This window comes from Centruroides vittatus, unplaced genomic scaffold (assembly GCF_030686945.1).
Source record: "Centruroides vittatus isolate TY-2023 unplaced genomic scaffold, ASM3068694v2 contig_766, whole genome shotgun sequence".
In the NCBI taxonomy this organism is placed as follows: Eukaryota; Metazoa; Arthropoda; class Arachnida; order Scorpiones; family Buthidae; genus Centruroides; species Centruroides vittatus.
The window spans coordinates 654,691-678,318 of record NW_027122495.1 but is presented as its reverse complement, the minus strand read 5'-3'; the positions used below and the strand labels follow the sequence as shown (position 1 = coordinate 678,318).

The following is a 23,628-nucleotide window of genomic DNA, read 5'->3' as shown; positions in this document are numbered from 1 at the left end:
ATTTATTTAAAAAATGTAAAAAAAAAATGTTAGCTGGATATTAATTTAGTCGCATGATGTACAGAAAGTTATGCAATTATGTTATTGATGTTTATATGCTTAAAGCAATATATGTTGCGGCTTTTGTACTGCTTTATATTAAATATTATTAAAATATATAATTTTTAATTTTTTAATCTTTTCTTTGAAATTTATATCTTGACTTAGTGTACACGTTTACGTAAATTTGACGTCATTTCTTAGAATTTCTATATTGTAAAATTGATAAGATGATGTCAGAATGACGTAAAAGCGTGCAACTAATCGAACACAACTACATTTAAGTCTGTTTGAATAGAATAAAACTGTGTAATAACATACCGCAAATTCAGTCAAAAAAAGTTTAATGTTTTTTTTTAAATTTCTTATAGAATATAAGAAAAACGTCTTCGTTTTATAGCTCGATAGTAACTTTTTAATAAAAATTATAGTTTTTTAATAAAAATACAGAAACAAATAATCTTCAAATCTTATGAAATTTGATAAGATTTGCTTCCAAGAAAAACTATACAGAATTATATAGACAACATTATTTGTTTTGCCTATTCAGATACAGTAGACATTCTGGTTTTATTGACTCTGACATTAATTGAAAGAAAGTGTTAAAACAAATGTCAGCATCGTTTTTCTCACCCTGCTGATTGGATCTATTGAGGATCAGGCCCTTTTATACTTGGTTTTACTACAGTTATTGTTAGTGTCCTAATACACATAAGTTTAGTATACTAATTTTTACAAACTTGCGTTTTGGAACGTTCTAATTCTCCTAACGTTAAATGACTGACAACAATATCTATAATTATAATAAGTGGATAAATTAATAGAAATTTATATTATTTTCAATTAAAAGCTTTTGTACATTCAAATCGCGGTTAAAGGATGAAAACACGCAAACTATCTATCAATTTCAGTTTATAAATTATTAAGGTATTAAATTACAATAAATAATTTTTCAAAATATACGATTTACTGTAGTGTAGTGTTAAAAATTAGAAACCGAATCAATTATAACCACAAAAATTTATCATCATCAATAATTTGATGAATTTATTAAGCAATTTTCTCGATTGTAATCAATCAATCGAATTATAATTGGATTTTTGAAGATATTAGAATAAACTTTTTATGCATATATTTATAGGTAGAATCGGAAAAGTCGGAGACAGACATAATCCAGTAATCTTAGTTTATATAAATAATATACCTGCAAAATTGATCGTCGACCCTTGTTTAGATACTACTATTATCTCAAAGAAAATTGCCAATAGAGTAAAGGGCAAAGCTCCTGTAAAATTCGGGATGAAATCAAGGTTAAATGTAGGAAAGGAAAATATTCAGACTATTGGTATTGTGGGACCAAATTTTAAATTAAGAGGCTACAAATTCTCCTTACCTTATCGAATAGTGAGATCAGAGGATACATTCCCATGCGAAGGAATAATCGGGCGTGACCTCATTAACTATAGGCCTATAGGCATAGTGTTAGATTTTAATGATGGGAAAATAACTATACCCAATGGGAAGAGCATAGATTTTTGTTGTATAAAACCCCTGTTACAAAAGCACAGGAAAAAGATTAATCCTTTGAAAGAAGTAGAGAGCATAATTCAGAGGGAGATTAATAATACAGAGGAACCAAAACCTCAGAAAGTAAATATAATTAAAGTTGTTAGACAATCTAGGTCTAATGTTAATAAAGGCTCTGATGAAAACAAACGAAGGGCATGTAGAAGAATTCCAAAAGGCAAGAAGTTCATAAGAAGTTCCCCGAAAAAGACAAGAAGTTCACCTGATAAAAAAAATACCTCACAATTGGTATGAGGAACAAAAATGTAGTGAAGAGCAAAAACGCTCCTATGATTCAAATATGTTTAATGTAAGAAATAAAGACAATTTTCAAGAGGGGATCTTAAAGGAAATGCTTTATCACTTAAATACGAAACTTAAATTTAAATCGAGTTTTGAATAGCATAGTAGATAATCTCATAGTTTCACATAGTCAACACAGAAAGTTGACTCATTCCTATCCATTTATCAGATAGAGCAGTGTTTCTCAAACTTTTGACATCTGTGTACCCTTTGTATAATTTTCTTAATGCTGAGTACCCCTCGTCAAAAAAATTGCATATACTTTAAATCAAAAACCAAAGATAACGAGGATATTCCATTTCTATATGCTGCTGCAATTGAAAAATCGAAAAAGCCAAAATAGAAGACTATGTGGAAAATATTGTTCCTAGATATAGCGATATGGACTTTAGGTCTCATTTTCGTCTTTCTAGAAGCACTGTCAAAGTAAGTCTCTGCTAAGAATTGTTAGTTGTAGTAACTAGCTACAGAAAAATTGGTTTATTCGGCAATTTTAGCTTTTTATTAATACTAAAGCACATAACAAACCTTTCCTGTTAGAAAAATCGCACAAAAGCTAAAAATACACACGCGCACATTGTAACAATTCAATGTGTAGATACTGGAGGCTTTTGTGTGACACTGTTGTCTTGGCCATAGGGTGGAGGAATACACAGAATCACAGCACCCGGCGAAACCGCTAAGAAGTAACGAAGTTTTTTATTATTTTTATATGTTTGTAATCGAAAAAAAGTAAACTGCTTGTTGCACCAGCCGAAGCACGGTGCAGCGTGTACCCCCACTAAACTCTTCCCGTACCCCTGGGGGTACGCGTACCACACTTTGGGAAACACTGAGATAGAGTAAAGATAGAGTAAAAGATAAATTTTACTATACAAATAACTTCCTACTTAATTTAAAATATCTATATTTTGTTATCTCCTATTGGAAGTAGAATAATATAGTCACATATAATTTTATAAAAGAATAGATAATTTTATGTTAATGGTTTTACGAGAGAGAGTGTATCTTAATCAATTTGTAAAGTAAGATTACCTCATACTTAAGAGAAGTGTCTAAGAATGTTCCAACCATTTTGCCATACTTCATGAGATTGAACTTCCACCCAGAATACAGAAAAGTTATCAATCACATTATAAATGAGGTAATACGCTTAGATTTGTAAACTCTCTCTCTTATCTCCCATATTAGAGATTATTATATTGTTAACGCTCTTTAAGTTAGATGGAATATTTAGTTATTTTATTTGTAACTTCTTTATTTTTATATTATTGAATTTTGTTATTCTTTAGTTAACTAAGTATGGTTGGTTTCGTTCACGACAAGACATCTTATCTCTTACTCACGTGTCTCCCACTCGTCAGTTTATTAGCCCTCCTTTTAATGATAGAAATTTATAAATCGTGAATTAAACCACGGTTAAAAATAATAGTTTAACTGGTGTCGGGAATCTTGGCGGGAGACAACATTATACGATCGTACGTCCTCCACCTATTACACTATAAACGCCATCCTTCGACGCAGAGGGCCAGTTTTCCCGACTGGACAGCCGATTAAGTAGTATACGATTAAGTAGTACATTCCAAACTTCATATCCCCGGCTAGCCCCTCACACTATTATTTAGCGAGTTTGAATAATCATATAGAAACGAATCGTACTTTTATAAAACGGTTCGGGTTCGAGTTCGAATTTCCAGAAGCATATGCTCTTCCACTTTTCTGGTTATCTCCATTTATAACATATTAATAAATGAAAATATCGGAGGAATGTTATTTTTAAACAGATTTTATTAATTTTTATTGTAGCTTATTGTTCCGTATTTTGTTTTCTCCCGGTAGAGTTTACTCTTCCTACTTCCGGATGATTTCTATTGTAGTGCTTCGCTACTGTAAATTGTCATATATTTTCTTTACCTTGTATTACCAATTCTGTATTAGTATGTAATCGTGTTTGTTTGATTGTATCGTGTTTATTTTTTTGTTGTTCCACATTCGCGCGGAATATTCTGTGTTGTATTACGTGCTACCTCCGGATGTTAATGGTTGTGAACCACTGATTGGACAGTAAGGAGACCACGTGACGAAGGGAAAGTCCCGGATGGCGGGATATATTTAAAGAAGGGGGTTCTCACGTGTTCAGGCACTTTTTTCCCGCCTTTTCGACTTGGACTGGATTGTAAAGCCCCTGATCCGACGGAGAATAGAAAGAAGGGCAAAATGATGAGCCTTGACTAGGAACTGGGTTAACCGTCGGCGAGTTCGTAGATCTGGAAATCCATATACATCGGCATGAACATACCTCAAGCAAATATAGTTTATAAATTATAGTATCAAGTGAGGCTATATCGTGGTTGTTCTTCGCGGGAGGATTATTTTTAATTCAGAACTGTTCAGTCCACATGGTTATCAATCCGATGTGAATGGTGATTGTTCACTGCCCCTATACACGAATCGTTGTATAGAATCGTATCTGCCATGTACCAATCTCCCTGTAAATATTGTACAATTGGAGCACGCGAGTTTAATTAGTTTATATTCGGACGATATACCTAAGATTTTACCATATAAATTAGTTGGTCTGATCGTGTATGTGATTGTAGTAGAGAATTTCTTGTAGTCCTAATTGTTCTAGTTGTCATTTATTAAACTTGCTTAAACAACGTAGTACCGTGTTATTTGTAAAATCCTCACAATTACCCATCTACAGACAGGATATACAGGTATACCTCGAGTTACGTCGTTCTCGATTATACGTCGTTTGTCAAAAAAGTATATGGAAAAATAAAAATCAAGTTTGTCTTTTTATTCGACTTTACATACGTCCGCCACAAATATTGAAGTCGTAATATCACTAGAAAAGCGTTAAAAGGACTTAAAATCATATTAAAATATGTACATTTACAGTAAATGTTAATATAATCATCATTAATCCTAGAGAACGAAACATGAAAACATCTGTGTTTCTGTGTTGTCTTATTTAGCGGTCTTTAAGTGCTCATTATTGGCATTTTTCACCGTAGTTTCGACTTACGTCGTAACTACACAAGTACATTCGACTTACGTCGCCTCTCCTGGAACCAATTACCGACGTAAGGCGAGGTATACCTGTATTCCAATATATCCCAGTCACCACTGGTGATATTCGAAATAGTTAACAAAGGGTTCGCTAGCAGAAAATTTTTCCCTGACAATCACCGACAAACGAAATGGAAGTTTTGGCTAGAAATAAATACAATATCTTCCGATATATCTAATAATCAGTGGCGTATTTGGAACGTAAGGGGCCCTGGACGAAGACCAGGTAACAATAGTATATTAGTGCTGTCGACCTTTTTTTTTTTTAGGCAGAGAAATTTTTCACCCCGAATGGCACTGCTGATAATAGACAGATGTCATCATCTCTCGAAATACAATATTCTTTTTACTTCGCAGTCCATTGCCCGACACGTGTTCCACAGCCATCTTGTATTATCTCGCGCGCGTGAGATTGTGGGATCTCTCTTATGACTGGATCTAGTTTCAAGAAGTGTCTTGAATTGATCGCGATTAAACCTCGTTTCGGTCGAGAGAGATCGCACCAAGACATAGTCCCCGACCTTGCTCACAATCTAGATTGAAATGCTCGGTGCGAACGGGGTATAAGGCTCTAGTTTAGTAGTATTACAGAGTATAATACGTATATTTTAATATATTTTTTAAAAGAAACAAAACCACTGTGAAATGTTCCGTGTGTTTAACAAGGTTCGGAAAACTGAAAATTTTAACAACAGGTTCGGGCGAACCTGTGCGAACCCGCTGAATATCACCACTGCCAGTCACTACACCGTCTATAAATACTACACAATAATAGACAAAAATACAGCAAGTCAGTTTTTATCTTTATTTTAAACAGTTTCATATCAATATTCAGCCTTCTTTGTGTAACACTTTTTTCAGTTTTGGCTCTTTTCCTCTGTGGGCACTAAAAGGATCTTTTCCTCCATACGTGGTTTTGACCCAAGGTCTTAGAATATAAGGTTAGCTCATAGAGAAGAAACGCTTCTCATTGGTTGTTTATTTAACGTCACTTCTACTCGAAAATGAAATATCTTACTATATCCTTATGGTAAAAACATTATCGATCAGATGCTCGTAGCTTTAATTACACGCTAATATTTCATTAATTACGATTTATATTTTGTTAAATGTAAATAAAAATGGATTATAAATAAGAAAAATCCGGAATATTGAGCAAATCTTCGTAATTTTTACGTGTAAAGTTGAAATTAAAATGCGTTTTTCTAATTTGTAAATGAAATCGATTTTATCTATTTTATATTATAACAATAATAGTTTCTTAAAAGATTAATTTTGGTAAATCCCACGTAGGTGATTTATATATAAATGAATTAATTTAATTTATATCGTCAAACGACTTCTTTTTTAAAACTAAAAATTATATTGGTCTATTTTTTTAATTTTTAATATTCATGTACCAAAAACGATATTATTTACTCATACATATACAAAAATAACTTTGTCAAAAGAACAATTTTTTATGTTATAAACAAAACATATTATTGATATCAATATATACAAATTAAGTATTACGTAAAAACAATTAAATCAGGTACAAACTTTTTATAATATTTTAATATTCAATATTTTAAATATATTTTTTTTTTTTTTTTTTGTATTTTCTCACAATCCATCCTGCTAAATGTTGTAATCCATCATTTTTTAATTCTATATTTTCCTGAGATATCTCACATAAATCATCATCATTTACATTGCATGAATTTTCAGATATTCCTTGTTCTTTAGAACTAGACATATCTGAAACTTCTTGCAGTAATTCTGCCTCTTCAAACATTTCATTTATTAAATAATTTTCAGTTATCTGATCTTCTGTGTTTAATTTATTTTGCAATATTCCTGGTGATTTGCCTAAAATTATCATTCTTACTCTATATATTACTTCGAGTGGACTAGGATGATCATATAAACCACCTCTAGTTCGAATCTGTAAAAATAGATTTTCTAAAGAATCCTGATTTACTTTACATGTTAAGATATAATGGTATTTAGAAAATTGAACTAAGGTCGAAAAATAAATCTTTAATAGATTTAATAGATATAAGCATTCCTTTTTGAAATGTTTGAAGTGATTGTTTAGATACACATCTCATACTTTCAATTATTCTGTATTATCAAGTATATTATTTTGTTCAGTTATGTTAATGCCATAAGCACATTTGGAGGGATAATCAATTTTGTAATGAAAATTGGGTGTTGAACTATTCATAACATCAAACCATGCATTAATTGATTTCTTTCTTTCATTTGACTGCTTAATATTTTCATTTTTTATATTTCCTAAATTTACTGTCGGTAGTGAAGTTTTCTTTAGTTTAGGTCTTGCCAATAAACCTAATAATTCAGCTTTTAAATTTCTCTCAAATCATTTTCTGCGAAATGATCAGAGTAAACGTGACAAGAATCAGGATTAAATTTATCTTTTCTTTTACAATTATGGATCCATTTTCTTCTTATTATTGGATCTTTAGGAAATGTAAAATAACTAACTTTCCTGTTTAATAACTTTGTTTTACAATAGCTGTTATTACAAGTTGCAACAGCATATGTTGCTCCTGGCATCTAAAAAAAATAATAATAAGATTTAGGTAATTTTTTATTTTCCCAAATAAATCTAATCAAGATATAATATTCTGAAGTAGAAAAAAGTAGTATTAACATTTACATAAAAATTATTATACAAATAAATAACACCACAAGAAATTTATACTAAATATATAAAACATCTTAAAAGTGTTACCATCCTGTTACGGGGCCTGCTTATTATTTGTAGTCGTCGTTTCATCGTGCAGATATTATTTTTATACATGCATAAAACTATTCTTAGTATTTTTAAGTATTTTAGTAATAAATATATTTTATCCGTAATCATAGTCTGAAATTTCTACAGAACGAAGAGTAAAAACAACAACAGAATATCAAACGGTTCTAGGAACACTTTTGTTACTTCCGTACAATTTTTATCGATATAATTATCGACATAATTATGCTTAATAATAGTAATAACGATAGATATATTTACCTTCGAAGAATATGAGTCTAAAAAATGTTGAACAAAGTAACAAAAATAGTAAAATTCCAAAACTTTCTTCCCTCGCTTACTGTGGTGAAGCAGTCGCTCGACCACGGATCGACTACGGATGACGTATGTCCGGAATCTGGCAGGAAGTGGCTAAATCGGCTGTATGAGCTAACCTTATATTCTAGGGCCTTGGTCAGAGTCGGTAGATTAACTGGTCTTTCGACTAATAGTTCAAACTTAGCTAGAGACAATATTTGCCGCTAGTTGCGCCACTGTTCGCAGAAGAGCGTTGTTCTTGCTTTGGATTTACGGAACTCAGTGATTTCGACCTATAATAATTGTTTTTTTTAGCTACATAAAAATGCCAACGTGCTTTGTGCCAGGATGCAAGGCAGGATATAAGTCATCGAACGAAAAGAGACATTTCTTCCGTGTTCCTAGCGATAAGATTGAGAAGTGGATGCGATGCATTCCACGAGACGACAAGATGCTAACAAGTAAATGTTATGTTTGTGACGTACATTTTGCGAGTAGATTTATTTTAAAAACCTACTCCCATGTTATAAATGGAGAGAAAGTAGAAATTCCACGAGATCGCTGGGCATTAACGTCAGCTGCATATCCATCAAACTTCCCTAATTGTCCTAAGTACATTAGTAAGTCTGTACCTCAAAAACGATCAACGCGATGTCTCACAAGAAATGAAGAACCATCTACGAAGAGATACCGAAAAGTCAATACCAAAGGTAAATATTTATATGTTTTTTATGTAATCTTAATCCTTAGTGAGCCATGTAACTTTTTGCCCTTGCCTGAGTTGCAGTGGGTCTCTCGGACCCTGTGTTTTAATATAAATTTTTCGATTGGAAGCTTAAGACATCTAGTCTAAGTAAAATCAAATAAAAAAAACGTTCTAATCTCATGTTGATCGGGCCGAAAAGTTAGAAAAATATAAATTTTTTCAGTATTTTTAAGGAACATTTTATATTTAAAAAATGCTAACTAAAGATTGAGCTGGGTTTGTGAGACCCACTGTGATTCACTGAGGGCTATCTCTCTGTGGCCTAACTTTTCTTATAAATACTTTAAGATTAATTGTCTGATTTTTTAAATATTTTTTTATCAATCATTAGATTTGCATGATACACACTCTTAAGTAACAACTGTAGAAAATGAAATAGAAGAACCCTTCACATCTGAAGCAGCAACTACACAGCATCCTGAGCTGTTATATGTCAATAAAATCTCTGCTTTGCAGTCTGAATTGTTAAAAGTCAAAGAGGATTTGTATCGGTGCAGAAAGCAAAAGATGATCTATAAGAAGAAACTGAAAACTCTTCAAACAGAAAATCTCAAGCTTCATCAAGAAAATGCTGAACTTAAAATAAAACAGTTGTCAGCTGATAAACTTGATTCCTTACCACCGAGACAGAAACTTGTAATAGAGCACATGCTGAAAGCATGCCATATAAAAAGCAAAAAGGGTATGAGATATGACATTAATTGGTTACTTGACTGTTTGCTTTTAAAAATTAGGTCACCATCTGTCTATGAATTTTTGAGAAATAATGATTACTTGCCTTTACCTTGTCAGTCTACACTGCATCAATATATTAGAGGCATTAATGCCAAATTTGGATTTGATGAAGATCTTTTTGTTATTTTAAAGTCAAAATTGGAGACTATTCCACAAACAGAATGCCAGGGAGTTTTAATTTTTGATGAAATTACACTTCAAAAACATATAGAACTTTCAAAAGCTACTGGTGAAATGATTGGACTTGTTGATTGTGGTGATAATTCTGTGTTGCGACAGAGTGAATTTACAGCAGGTGATCATGGCCTAGTGTTTATGTTCAGACCTCACTTTGCTAGTTGGGTACAATGTATTGGCACATTCTGTTCAAAAAGCTCTGTCCTAGGTACTACTGTTGCAAAACTTATTTTGCAAGCAATTATTCATTTAGAGCAGTGTGGCATAATAGTCAATGCAATAGTTTGTGATCGTGCCAGCACAAACAAAGCAGCTTTAAAAACTTTAGGAATTTGTGCAGACACAAATAATGTACAATGCTCATTTACAAATCCTGCTGCAGATAGACAAGTACTGGCAATTATTGATGTACCACATATTTTAAAATGTATGCGAAACAATCTTTTGAAAAGTAGATACTTTCAGGTAAAACTAAGAAAATAAAGTGTTTTCACCTAATTTATAATATAAGCCATTGCATTATTCTTCATTTTTACTTTTAGTTTCCTGAAGGAAGGGTTGAATTACAGCATTTTAAAGCAGTTGTTGATGAAGATTCCAAATTACCAAAGGGATTAAAGGCATGTTCCAAAGTAACTGAAATACATGTTAATCCGAATAACTTCCAGAGAATGAGTGTATTGCTGGCAGCTCAAGTAACACTTTTTTTTTTTTTTACTTATATAATCTGATTTGATAAGAATACTTTTATTTATCTCATTTCTTTATAGATATTTAGTAATACTTTTGCTGATGCTATGCTGTTTTATAAACAGCGTGAGGTTGCTAGCCTAAAGAATGCAGATGTTACAATAAGTTTCATACGTCGCATCAATGCTCTTTTTGATGCTTTAAATCGCAGATTGCCACAGGATGGAATCAGACATGATTCAAATGATCTCAAGGTAATAGTAATGATTCACTAGGAAAAACTATAAATGTTTTAATAAACAACTTTTTTAAAATAGGTTATTGAAGAATCTCTAGAATGGTTAAATAGATGGGAAACATTCAGATTACAGATTGAAAGCAGTGATCAAAAGGGATTTTTGAGCCACCAGACAGCAGAAAATCTACGCTTGACGCTAACTAGTATCTCAGCACTCATTAAACAATTGCTTCCAAACTCATATTATATCTTGACAGCTCACTTTAATCAGGACCCATTAGAGGTAAAACTGACTTAGTGTAATGATTATATAATCTTGTATTAAACTCTTAACTTATGTTTTCTTTTCAATTAGCGTTTCTTTGGAATGATAAGACAAGGAAGTGGAAGCAATTCTCATCCCACAACAGTACAGTTCTTATACCTGTATAGACTGATGACTGTGTACAGTTTGGTTCGTCCTCCCAAACGAGCATCAGTTCAAACTGATCCTGGATCTTCCCTTGTTACTTTAAAAAATCTTCTTCAGAGTCATAAAAAACCATTTAAGGAAGTTCAAGAACAATTGGAAGAACATTTACAAAATTTGCTTTGTAATCCAAGCCTGCCCTGTGGAGATCCTACTGATAATGAATTATTAGATCACGATTATTGTGCACCAGAAACATTTAAGTTTATTTTACATTATTTAGGAGGTTACATTGTTCGTCATCTGCTGCCATCACTTGGTTGTGATGAATGCAAAAATATATTAACAGCAAAACCTGAAGATGCTGCACCAGAGAAGACATTTACATTCATCAAATCTCGAGGAGGTTTGTTATATCCAAGCTATAAGCTTTGCCAATTGATGTACTGGGCAGAAAGCAAAGTATGTGAACAATTAACAAACCCAAACATGAATGTTTATTTTTCAATAATGGATATTATATTAAATCAGTGTTCTGTTACATTGATGATAGGATGCCACAATGCTGGTCACAAGTCCTACTTGACCTCCAGATTTTTGCACTTTTTTGTTACCTGTCGATTGCATTTTTTCACGCGAACGATTAATCAATCATTTATTTCATCAATTGAAAGTAAAAAACATAGAAAAATTTCTCACTTAAAGTAAATTTTAATAGCGCAAATAATAATAATTACTATTATAATTATAATTATGTGTAATATAATTTGTTTGTATGTATAATAAATTTTTAACGTATAATAATTGTACTATTATGTCAGTTTTGTTCCTTGTCATTCATTTAACTGAATATCAATCTTTATTAAATAAACATTTCTCAGCGATGGAAGGTGTTTAATGTTTTATTAAGTGTCATTTATTTATCCATAAACCTGGTTTTGGGTTTAAATAAAAGCCTTTTCATTCTTATAATAAAATTCATAGAAAATTATGAAATCGAACTCGAAGGTTATATATAACTTTCAATAAAAAAAAAATATTCGACCTCACTGAGATTCGATCTAGCGCTCTTGTAGTGATTGCAATGCCCCTGGTGGTAACATTTGTCTCTAGTTGATTTTAGCTACTAGCGAAGATAGGAAGTCGAAAGACCAGTTAATCTACCGACTCTGGCCTTGGTTTTGACCAGGCCCAAAATAAATGAGACTGGGTCCGGCATATGTCGGTCTCCGTTCCTCGTCATCCTGCGCCCCATTTGGGCCTGGCCGAACCCATAATGGGCTTGGTAAAATCACTGCTTTTTATAATATATTTATAAAAATACAATTTTACATAATTACGTAACTTCATTTTAAAAGTTTCCAATTTCGAAATAAACCGATAGAGGGCGCACCACTTCCGGTGTTATGGCGGCTACTATATTCAGATTGATCGAATGATCCTCCCGTAAAAAAAATCATTTCGTCCAGTCGACTTGTCGTTTTCTTGATATTATTTCACGTAGATTATTTCTATACTTATCCGAATGGCGACGGCTAGTCGAAGGTTATCGTAAGTTACACCCGAATATGCTTTTATTCTGTTGAATTTTAAATTTTAACTTCTAATTTTAAGCCGGCATTTTCTTCATTTTTAAATAAAATCAAATCATTTGCTGTATATTGTTGCATTTTTCTACTTTACTTAAAAATGAAGTCAGTGCGAGTAAAGTTTCTATTTGCTTTCCAGATTTAAAACTATTTGATAAATAAACCATAAGTAGCTTTCACCCAACTTTTATATTTAATTCCAACAATTAAATCTGACTTTCAATTCTCCTATAGAAAATAAAGGCGTTATTCACAATACTTTGGTTAACACCTGACATTTGTATACATGTTTTGCCTTCTCAATTGTTGTATTATTCATTGTGTAAGGGAGGGATGGCAGGGTTTGCCCTTTTATAACTTATAACACTTATTTCTGCTACATTCTTGAATGTGTGTGATTCTATCTGACAGATTAAATGCCTTCCCGAAATGCTTGTTTGGGTTATACGTAAACTATTGTGCCGCATTTGTGATATTCTGGATTAAACCTTATTGGATTATATATTGTGTTAGACTGCTGTTTTGCTGCATTTAAATATTTATGTATTTGCAGCCGTTTGAATACTTTATTGCTTGATATTTTATCGATGGGATTCCTGAAAGTTCCTTGCTAGACGATGATATTTAATTTTCAATCGTATTAAAGGAGAACATTTGCACAGAGGTTATCTGCGTTTGGACTCATCCTACTGTTCAATCTTATATAAACATCTTATGGGAAACGTATGCACGTATGGTATTCAAAATCTCTTATTGTTCAATTTTATATTTGAATGTTAACTGCTGGCCCATTTTGAATTAAAAAGAAGCCCAAAGAGTCCAGAAGGGCTTATGAAAACGTTCGTCGCTTGAATGTTAATTGTTTTTGCACGGTTAATTGGTTGTTGCGAGTTCCACTTTTTATATTCCCAAAAGCAGTATCTCTCCTGTGTTTTGAAAGTTACGCTCGAATGAATTTTGAAATTGCAATTGTTGACCAGATGTTTTTCTTCCAGCCATTGTACGTTGAGATTGACCTGAAGTTGGGCTGTGAATTTGAACATTTGTCTTACTATTAAATCTGGTTATTGGAAGAAAAATCTTGACTTGTTGATAGTTTTGTGCATTTCTGGTCTGTATTCCCTGAAAATAACTTAAAGAAGCCTGAAAACACACTATTTTCAGTTTTAAACCTTTTTGACCCCAATAAGGTAGTATTTTTGGTTTTAATTAATGTTTTTTTTTATCATATATAAACTTGATATACACTTTTTAAGTGTTGTTTTATTAAAAATTTATTACTTCTCAGTATATAAAACTGTGGATTCTAAGATTAAATATTTTGTGTAAAAATTTGTCTAGCGTCTATTCAGATATAGAATTTAATATACCGGTATTTGTTCTATATAATATAATTGTTGAGTATTATATATTATACAATCTCATCTATACATTTAAAATATAGAAAAAAAGACAATTTATAATATAAAAAATTTTTTTTATTACTTTAATAGGTAAATTAATAGTGCTTTAAAAAATTATTGGTAAAAAAATATAAAGGTTCCAATAGATATAAAAAACTTTTTAAAATTTAGGACGAATGATCTGCGGCAAAATTATTGACATACTGGAAAGCACTAAAAAATTTTTTTGATGGCATTGACCTTTCTGTGTAGGCTTCTCGAGTGCTCTGCATGTAAATTGGTGTTTAAAAGTATCAGTCTAATAGTTTTTTCTTAATGTATTTCTTAATTAATGTAGAAGATAAGAATATGTTTCAGTATTAAGGTATGTATGTTTGAATGTTAAACTTACACTTGGTGAGTAATAGATGCTTATAAAGTAAAGATTGATTCAACCAAAACTCTTTCCATTTTCATTGATGCTATTTTGGACTGTGTTTTGTAAATGTAGCTTTTAAAAAATTTTATGAGTCAAATGATGCAATAAACATTTTATAAATATTTTGTTAGGTAAATAGACAATAAATTGATTCATGTTTCTTAATAAAATGGTGTTATTTGTTATCAGAACAAGTCCAAGATTTTATATATTTATATTTGAAATAAAAATATTAAGAAACAAGTGTTTAAACATTAAAAATAAAATGTTTTTTATTTGACTTCCAATGATAAATATGTGGCCATATTTAATCGTGAAATCTAGAATTTCTCTATGCAATAAGGAACAACAAAATATTTATTAAATAAAAAAGTAAAGATTTATTATCAATATGAAAAGCAATTTTAAATTAAACAATTTAAATTATTTATTACATAGAATTTCCTTGTTGCATAACAGAATTAGATTATATGAAATATTCACAAAAGATAAAAATAAGGTGATAAAAACTAAATAAAATGGAGAAAAGGAAAAACAAAACTGTACATGTATTATAATATAATGACTTAATTGTCATCAATTTTAATTAAAATAATGGTGATTAAAATAAAAGATATTTGAACATATCATTAACCATTCTACATATTCATACAACTGACACTTTCATATAATTTGTTTCGAACCATGGTGAGGCATTAAATTAAAGTTTAAACAAAATGTAATTTTATTTATAAAATCGTTGCTTTTATGAATGTGAGTAGAGGAGGGAATAAAAGACAAATTGCTTTTTAACATTGTAAATTAAATAAAATATACATTGGCACATAAAGTACAAAATTATAGAGTACTTTCATTGTAATTTAAGTGTAACATGTTCAAGGTTAAAGGATTTTAGAATAAATATGATGATGGTTGTTTTAATTATATATTTTTTATAGTTTAATATATTTTAAATATAATTTGATAGCATAAAATGTAGCTTGCATTTTTCTATTTATTTGAATAATTTTTTAATTACTTAATACCTAAAATAATAAATTTAGCACTTTGTATATCACAGTTTAGATCTTGTGCATTATTTTTGGATAAAGTTGTGAAAGAAAAAAGAATTATTGGTTTATATATATATATATATATAATATATTATTATTATATATATATATAGAGAGAGCAGTATATAAATATGTTAAATATAATATAATATATTAAATAAATATGTAGATAGGTTAGGTTTTATTTTATATTTTATAAAGTACAGTTACTTTCTGAAGCACATATGTAAATAATATAAATAAAATGCTGTATTTGTAGTATGTAATATAAATTATTACATCTATAAATCTTACAAAAATCTTTAAAAATTTTATTTTATTAATTTTATTAGGTTAATGATTTGTATAAAGATGAAAAAAATCTGTTACTTTTGTAGGATTTTGTATTTAATTAATTATAATCTTATATTGTGATGATGGATCTGGAAATGTCACACTAAGAATTAATGAGAATTTTTTGTCTATAAAGATTATATAAATTTTAATTAGACTGAAGAGCTTATATTTAAGATATACATGATCATATCCATAAAAGGTTTCTCTCTCTCCAGTTTCTGTATATTTTGTTACATCAAATCCATAGTTGAAAGACTTCAGGATCATTTAAATTTACTTATTTAATTTCTGGATTCAATACATATTTTATATTGAACTTTCTTTGGCTTCTTGATTTGTTTTTATACGTGGTACGATCCAAAAGTTCGGGGTCTGCAGTAATCTATGACAACAAAAGCATGTATTTGAAGTTACAGCGTATGAAATGGATTCTACCAAACCACCTCTACGCGTTCAGGTTAATTTCACCCATGTCATGTGATTAAACCGCGAGCGCTGCTGTTTTTTTCCGGAGATAGTTACCTTTGTTCTGCGACGTAATAAAAGTGGCGTTTCAAGAACAACCTCCAACATTAAATTTTGTCAGCATTTAGATAAAACACCTACAGAGACTTTAAAATTGCTAAGAAAGGTGTACGGTGATTCTACCATGGCAAAGTCGAAATGTTGGAGGTTGTTCTTGAAACTCCACTTTTATTACGTTGCAGAACAAAGGTAACTATCTCCAGAAAAAACAGCAGTGCTTGTGGTTTAATCACATGGCATTGGTGAAATTAACCTGAACACGTAGAGGTGATTTAGTAGAATCCATTTCATATGCTGTAACTTCAAATACATGCTTTTGTTGTCATAGATTACTGCCGTCCCCGAACTTTTGGATCGTACCACGTATAATTGTTTGCATTAATAAAATTTTGGAGTGTGAATGACATTATCAAACTTCTATATATCAATCTATAGCATGACAAATTATAAGTCAATGACTGGCTTTCTGCCAGTATAACTTCTGTAATTTTATTATCTATCTAACATAAATTTTAAAAAGATACAAAGATACATGGCTACGTATCAAATATTACATATATATAAAAATCCTTTAATTATAATTTAAATTAACATATTAGTTTAAATGAATAGTATTGAAATTCCAGCATTCTTTAAACAATGAATTTTGAAATAATTAGAAAAAAAAAAAATGGTATGCAATAAAAGATAATTAAATTTTGCTATTTTAACTGAATAGTTTCTCCTGTTTTTGAAATGAAAGTGTCAATGAAATTAATAATAAATAAATATGTAGTTAAAAAATAAAATACAACAAATTGCTATTAAGAATTTATATTCTGGATAATTTCCTGGCTTGTTTTCAAGTTTTTTTTAGACCCAAACTGAATTTTAAACAATACAATTTATAATAGATGCATAATGGGCATATTTTGTTTCCAACAAGATAAGGAAGTTGTAAGATTTTGTTTATCATTTATGGTTGACTGAATATTAAAATAAATAATATAGCATTGTTCTGTTGTATAGGATGTAAAGAAATATTTGCTTTAATGATGATTAAAAAACAAAATGTAAAAACATGTCTGAGAGCACTACAGCTTTGTTTTTTAAACTCCAATGTAGCAATGCTTTTTTTTGTTACACTTTTCCTGTGCAATATATATAGAATACTGATTCACTGCAACCAGATATCAGTCTTTAAGCATTTAGCATTTGTGAAATGCTTGTCATTAAATTTGATTTTTCTTGATACAAGAGAAATGAGTTTTACATAGAAAAGAAGTTTTAAAATTACTTTAAAACTTTTTGTAAACCGGAAGATATAATACAAGAAGACAACCATAAGAAAATCCACCCCCAAAAACCTATAAAATTCTTTTAAAAATATAAAAACTTTGTGAATATCTTATCTTTCCATCTTATAATCCAGCAATGCTCAAACAGAATTCTTATATGCGGAAAGAAAGCGAAGATATTTGCAAACTTTTTATATTTAAAAAAATTAAATAGTCTGCCAAGATTTTAATATTTACTATAAAATTCTATAGGTTTTATGATATTTGAACTGAACTGGCCTATTAATGATGCTAAAAATGCTCATCAGTTTCGTAAACCTCAGACCAGAATTTCTTATAGTTGTCGTCTTGTCTTAGATTTTTAAAATTTTAAATATTTGTATTTATCATTAATATTTTAATTTCTGAACAAAAAATGATGCTGTAATTTAATTTTTAAAAATTAGCTTTATTTTCTTATTATAAACTATTTATTTTGCATGCATGTACTACATGCAAAATAAACAGTTTGGACATACATTTCTAAACATATTTACAAGTCATATTTCAAAAGTTGAACATTAGAGTTGCTTGTTACGAAAGGAATTCTGTTTCCTGGGAGCTAAAAATAATAAAATTCCTATCCTTATTAGAAATTCTATAATTACAGTAAGACCCCGCTTAACGCGGGGATGCGTTCCTAGATGACAGAGCGCTAAACGAAACAGCGTTAAACAAGGTCATCTTAACATGTAAATAAGGGGATACATGAAACAGAACAGAGAATAAGAAAATTTATCAGTTTTTTTTTTGTTTTATTTTGTAACATTTATTGTTAAATACTTTTTTATTACATTAATTATAGACTTATTTATTGCTAATATCGAAATTTATTCATAAAACATTCATGAAAATAAAAAAAAAGTTTGAGTAAAGAAGTTATGTTTGTGATGAGGAAGGTTCTTCCTCATTTGACATCTTTTGTTTCTTTGTGAAGAAGTCATCTAACGTCGTTTGCCTTTTCCTGTTTCGTTCAGCAAGCAGTTGTCGATAGCAAGACATCGCATCCATGACACTTCGTCTTGACTTTGAACTTCTATCAAAATTGAAATCATTTTGTATAAACTGATCCATAATTTCTGTTATAGTGGCTAAACTTTTTTTAGAAAATCCGTTGAAAGTTCCTTTTGTTCCTCATCTTCAGAAATGCTAATTTCGTCATCTTCATGCACCTGTTGTTCTACAAGTCTTTTAGATCGATCGTTGGAAAAACTTTCTCCAGTTGTAACTTGCAATAATTCTTCAATAGCCTGCGCATTTATATTATCCAACCCTGTTTCATTAGCTAGCTTGACAATTTAGTCGAGCATCAACAATGGATTCTCTTGTGTCAACATCCTTGCTTAGCTCCGGCCATACATTCTTCCATACTCCTTTCAAACATTTCTCGGTCACCTCATTCCAGGAAAGATTGATGTTGTCTACAGCATCCATGATATTCTAGTTTTTCCAAAAATCTCTAATGGATTGTTTATCTGCTCCATCTGTTTTATCAATCAGTTGTCGGAATGTCCGCTGCAGATAATAAGCTTTAAAATTTGATATTACGCCTCGATCCCAACACTGTGTGCGATCTTGGGGAATTTCAATACTACTGTGTAATGCCGAAACAGCATTAGGCGGGGTCTTACTGTGTAACTGTAATTTAATTAAAACTATCAAAGTGTCACTGTACAAAAACATTGTTTGTTGGCTGAAAATGTATGAAAGTCCAAATTTCGTTTGCAAGATATGATTTAGAGATATGAATATGAAAAAACAGTTATCCAAAAGTTAAGAACTACTTGCATGTAATAATTGAAAATTGGTCAAAAAGATATTGTGTGTTTTTCAGAATAATAATGGAGCCAATATTTGTTGTTCTATCTATATATGCAAACATCAGTGTTGAATTTTTAAATATATTGGGTGGGTTCAAAATGGAACTAAACTGGCTGTAAATGTTTTGAAAGAAAAATATAAATTATTCAGACCTCTATTAATATTATACAGAAATACATTTGTTAATACAGAAACATTTAAAGAACTATTTAGACAACGTAATCTAACACCGAGATATTTGGATGTTTAGTGACAACAGTTAAGAGTGCAGTTTTTATTGCAACTAAAACAATACGATACTGTAAAGAAATGTTTCACAAATTTAAATGCACTATAACTTGTTCTCCTTTATTAAATTATGATACTAAAACCATAAAACCACTGCTAATATATAAAAAAATAATTACTCATCATTAAGAGCATGTTGTATTGCAAATGTTCTTCCTAGTTGTGCTTTTTTTCTATTATTTTAATACAGACGTCTTCTACATCCAACTTTTCAGCATGGTTCGTATTCAAAAGTCATGTGATTCAATAAATCAAATAGGAAAACATCACTAAATGATGACCCCCCCATAGTGGACAACCAAGCACTACAGTTACAAAGCACAAGCAGATGAGCCTGGCAAAAAGTTTGCTCGGGCAAAAAGTAACGATAGCAAAGATTTAGATTATAGCTGACCTTACCTGTTTTCACTGGGTGCAAGAATTAGGTTTACCGTTTTCTGAGCCTAATTAGAGAAATTTTAGATGGGTTTAAAAATATGTTTGATTTTCCGCAAAAATGCAAAAACCGCATCTAAATAGTACAGTAGAATTTGAGTTCTGGTTAATTCTTAACCTTCTCCCTCTCCCCGCAGGGGATTTCATAAAATTCCTTCTTAGGGTACATCATGAGAACATATACTAACTGTGTACAAAATTTCAACTTTCAACTCCTAACTGTTTGGACTCTGTGCTTAATATTATCATCATCAATCAGCCCATCTCAATTATATAATAAGATTAGTGCTGTGAAAAAAGTAGTGATGGAAGATTGGCAAGTAACTGTTCAGGGAAATAAGAATAACTATAGTGGTAACTTCTTGAAATGTTTCACAACCATTTGGGGTTAATAGTAAATATTTAAGTTTTCACTACATCATATTAAACTAAAAAGTAAGTAACCTAGATTCCAAGTTTTGAATTTAAACATTATTTTAATGTGTTGTAAGAATAAGTTTTGTTTATTATTATTCTGTATCTATACTCCACATACTTTGATATTGAATGCATCAAATATTGTGTGTTAAGCTAGGGTATTTTTAATTATAATATGCCTGAATAAATAATTTTCAATAAATATATGCAAAGAAAATAATGACTGTCCTCGTGTAATAACTAGGGTTGCCACCTCATAACTTAGTCTCGCCCGGAGACGACTTCCGATTTCTGGAGCGATTTCCGTCCCCCTGACTTAATTAAACATATATATAATTAATTTTTTTAATTAATACATTTTAACTATTGGATGTCGTTTTTGACATTAGAAAGTAGCTTTAAATAACTTTATCAAAGTAATATCCATGCTCTAGAACTTTAGAACGATAAATGAAATTTGATAAAAAAAATCCCATAAAAAACAATTAAGCGTTAATCGTGTGTCATTAAAATCACAATAAAATTTTTTTGTGCGGGTAAAAATTTTTGAAAAAATTTGGAGACTTAAAAAACATCCAAAAATAAAAAAAAATTTTTTTGAGGGTCCAACAGACCATTTGTTATGTAACCTGTTTAACCTGCTTGAGTCTGATTCTAACTATATACTATAACTTACTATTAATCTTCAACCAACACAAACACTGATTATTAAACTGTCACCTATGTAGGCTATAACATGTTGCTCTCAATAGGCATCTCTTGGCAGAACAGTCACAAGAGAGAGTACAGCTACATAGCATGCAGCAGCACTGTGCCTATGCCAGTTATAGACGTTATGTCTTTAAGCTAACGACCACCACGTTAGTAATTCGGTACACGGGGAAAGAAATATACGCGACGGTTTGCACATAATTTTGTACATATTCATTTCAACTTGCACAACCCGGAGAAATATTAACTAACCCCAGAGCCCAGAGATAACTCACTGAATCCCGGAGTCTCCAGGTCAAACCCGGATAGGTGGCAACCCTAGTAATAACTGCAAAGAAAATATGTAGTTTAAAATAGTAGCCATAGTTATTATTTAAGTAAAACTGGTATATGAATTAATTTATTAGAAATGAATCATTTAACTTTTTTGCATATTAAATACATATTTTCTTTATCCGTTTATATGAAGATTCTGGCCCTAACCTTATCTTCAAAGTACTGATTTTGCAGATGTCTCACTCTAATGATTTAGTGTGGCAGCATGCCATCTGTGTCTTCTTTGATCAATAGTTTGGCCAAGGAGAATTGTGAATCTAGATTTACGTGAAGTGCCAAATTTAATTTATACTGCACTTGTCTATACTGTGGAAAAATCAGTCAGAAGATATACTTAATCAGTCAAGTATTTTATATTTAAATTAATACTATTGTGAACAAGTTAATAGAATTATCACCATTTAAAAGATAATAAAGGAGGAGATATTACTTGATGCAGTGGGCATGGCAAAAAGATATTGTTCATGGCACATACTGATATTAATTAAACAATGTAGACTGCTGTTTCCTATAAGGCTGAGTGTGAGGCAGAAGCTATATACATTTATCATGTGTATTTAATTCTATACATTGTTTTAAAAAGTAATTTTAAACTTCAGCAATAGAATGTCATATTCTGTTAAACAATGGCTAGATCAAATGAGCTGAAAACATTAGTTAAATAACTATATTTTGATATCTATATAAAATAGTGTGAGAATTTTAATGGTCAAAATGGTGCCAAGTTTTGCACACTATATACATACATACATACATACATACATAAGTAATGGCTTTATTTTCTATTCAGTAATAGTCTAGTGATGCTTTTGTTCACAAAATTATTGTATATTCATTTATGCTTAAAAGCACATTGCCAGTTAATGAATTTCTTTATATTTTTACGTATTGTCTATTAATATGTAATACATTCCTGTATGTAAACTTTTATATTACTGAAAAATACAAGTTGTATCACTAAAAAAAATTATTTATAATTTATGATTTTATTGTTACTTCATGTGATAAGTAGCTTTATTCAGTAAGTTTTGTATAACATCATGTGATTTAGTCATGTAATCACATATAAAGTCTTAGTCATAGAAATTAACTTCATTTGTGATTCATGGCAAAATAGGATATTATTGTATTAAAAGATTTATATTATAATTAAATAAATTAAAATTACTGTATATAATTTTAAATGCTTAAGTTTTCTTTATATTTAATTTTAAATATAAAGTATTATAATTTAATGAAAAGCACGAAAGAATTAAATGTGTCTATATATTATACATATTTTTTTATTTTAAATTATCAGAATGTAGGGGGAAAAAGTCTAAAGTTTAAGATATGAGTTTGGAATACTATTTTTAGATTTATAAAAAAATGTTATAAAATTGGTAATCATTTCACATTTTAAATAATATATTATTCCAAATTTAAGACCTGACTATTTTTAAAAAATATACTTTTAGGAGATGGAATTGTATAATTAGAAATATAGTTGAAAATAATTTATTAGATAGTAATAAACATTAAAAGTACATTTAAAATATAATTAACAAAGAATAAAGAAGAAATAATATAAATTTTTACTACAAAAATGAAAATAATGTTATGTTATGACTAGCTGCTACCTGCGACTTTGCCCGTGCGGATTTTGCAAGCAAACCCCATTTTATATTCAGTATTTCAACAACTATAGTAGGCCTAATTGTTAAAGAACGCCCACTGCTGAGAATGATGAGAATTGTTGAAAGTCAAACGAACTGTTTTCAATTTGATCAATTTTTTGGAAAATTTAGAATCATTCTATAATCAAACCAATATGCAATAACAAATTCAAATTTAAAACAGTTCGAACATTTGGTTAAAAAATTGAAATATATAAAAATATTTATAGCAATGTCTGAAATGTTATCAGTTTAAAACTCAATAAAGAC

The 23,628-nt window shown here is 30.2% G+C and overlaps 2 protein-coding genes across 3 annotated transcripts in view; one reads left to right on the top strand and one right to left on the bottom strand.

Moving 5' to 3' along the window:
• Positions 1 to 20,224, bottom strand: part of LOC136981509 (uncharacterized) — a 177,235-nt gene extending 157,011 nt beyond the window's left edge. The window contains exon 1 of the mRNA XM_067277814.1: positions 20,204 to 20,224. The gene's annotated coding sequence lies outside the window, so the exon portion shown is untranslated. The remainder of the gene's footprint in view (positions 1 to 20,203) is intronic.
• Positions 12,441 to 23,628, top strand: part of LOC136981503 (dnaJ homolog subfamily C member 5-like) — a 37,256-nt gene continuing 26,068 nt past the window's right edge. For both annotated transcript variants that reach the window (XM_067277811.1, XM_067277810.1), the window contains exon 1: positions 12,441 to 12,607. In XM_067277811.1, the coding sequence (XP_067133912.1) occupies positions 12,582 to 12,607 (26 nt within the window). In that variant the 5' untranslated portion in view covers positions 12,441 to 12,581. The remainder of the gene's footprint in view (positions 12,608 to 23,628) is intronic.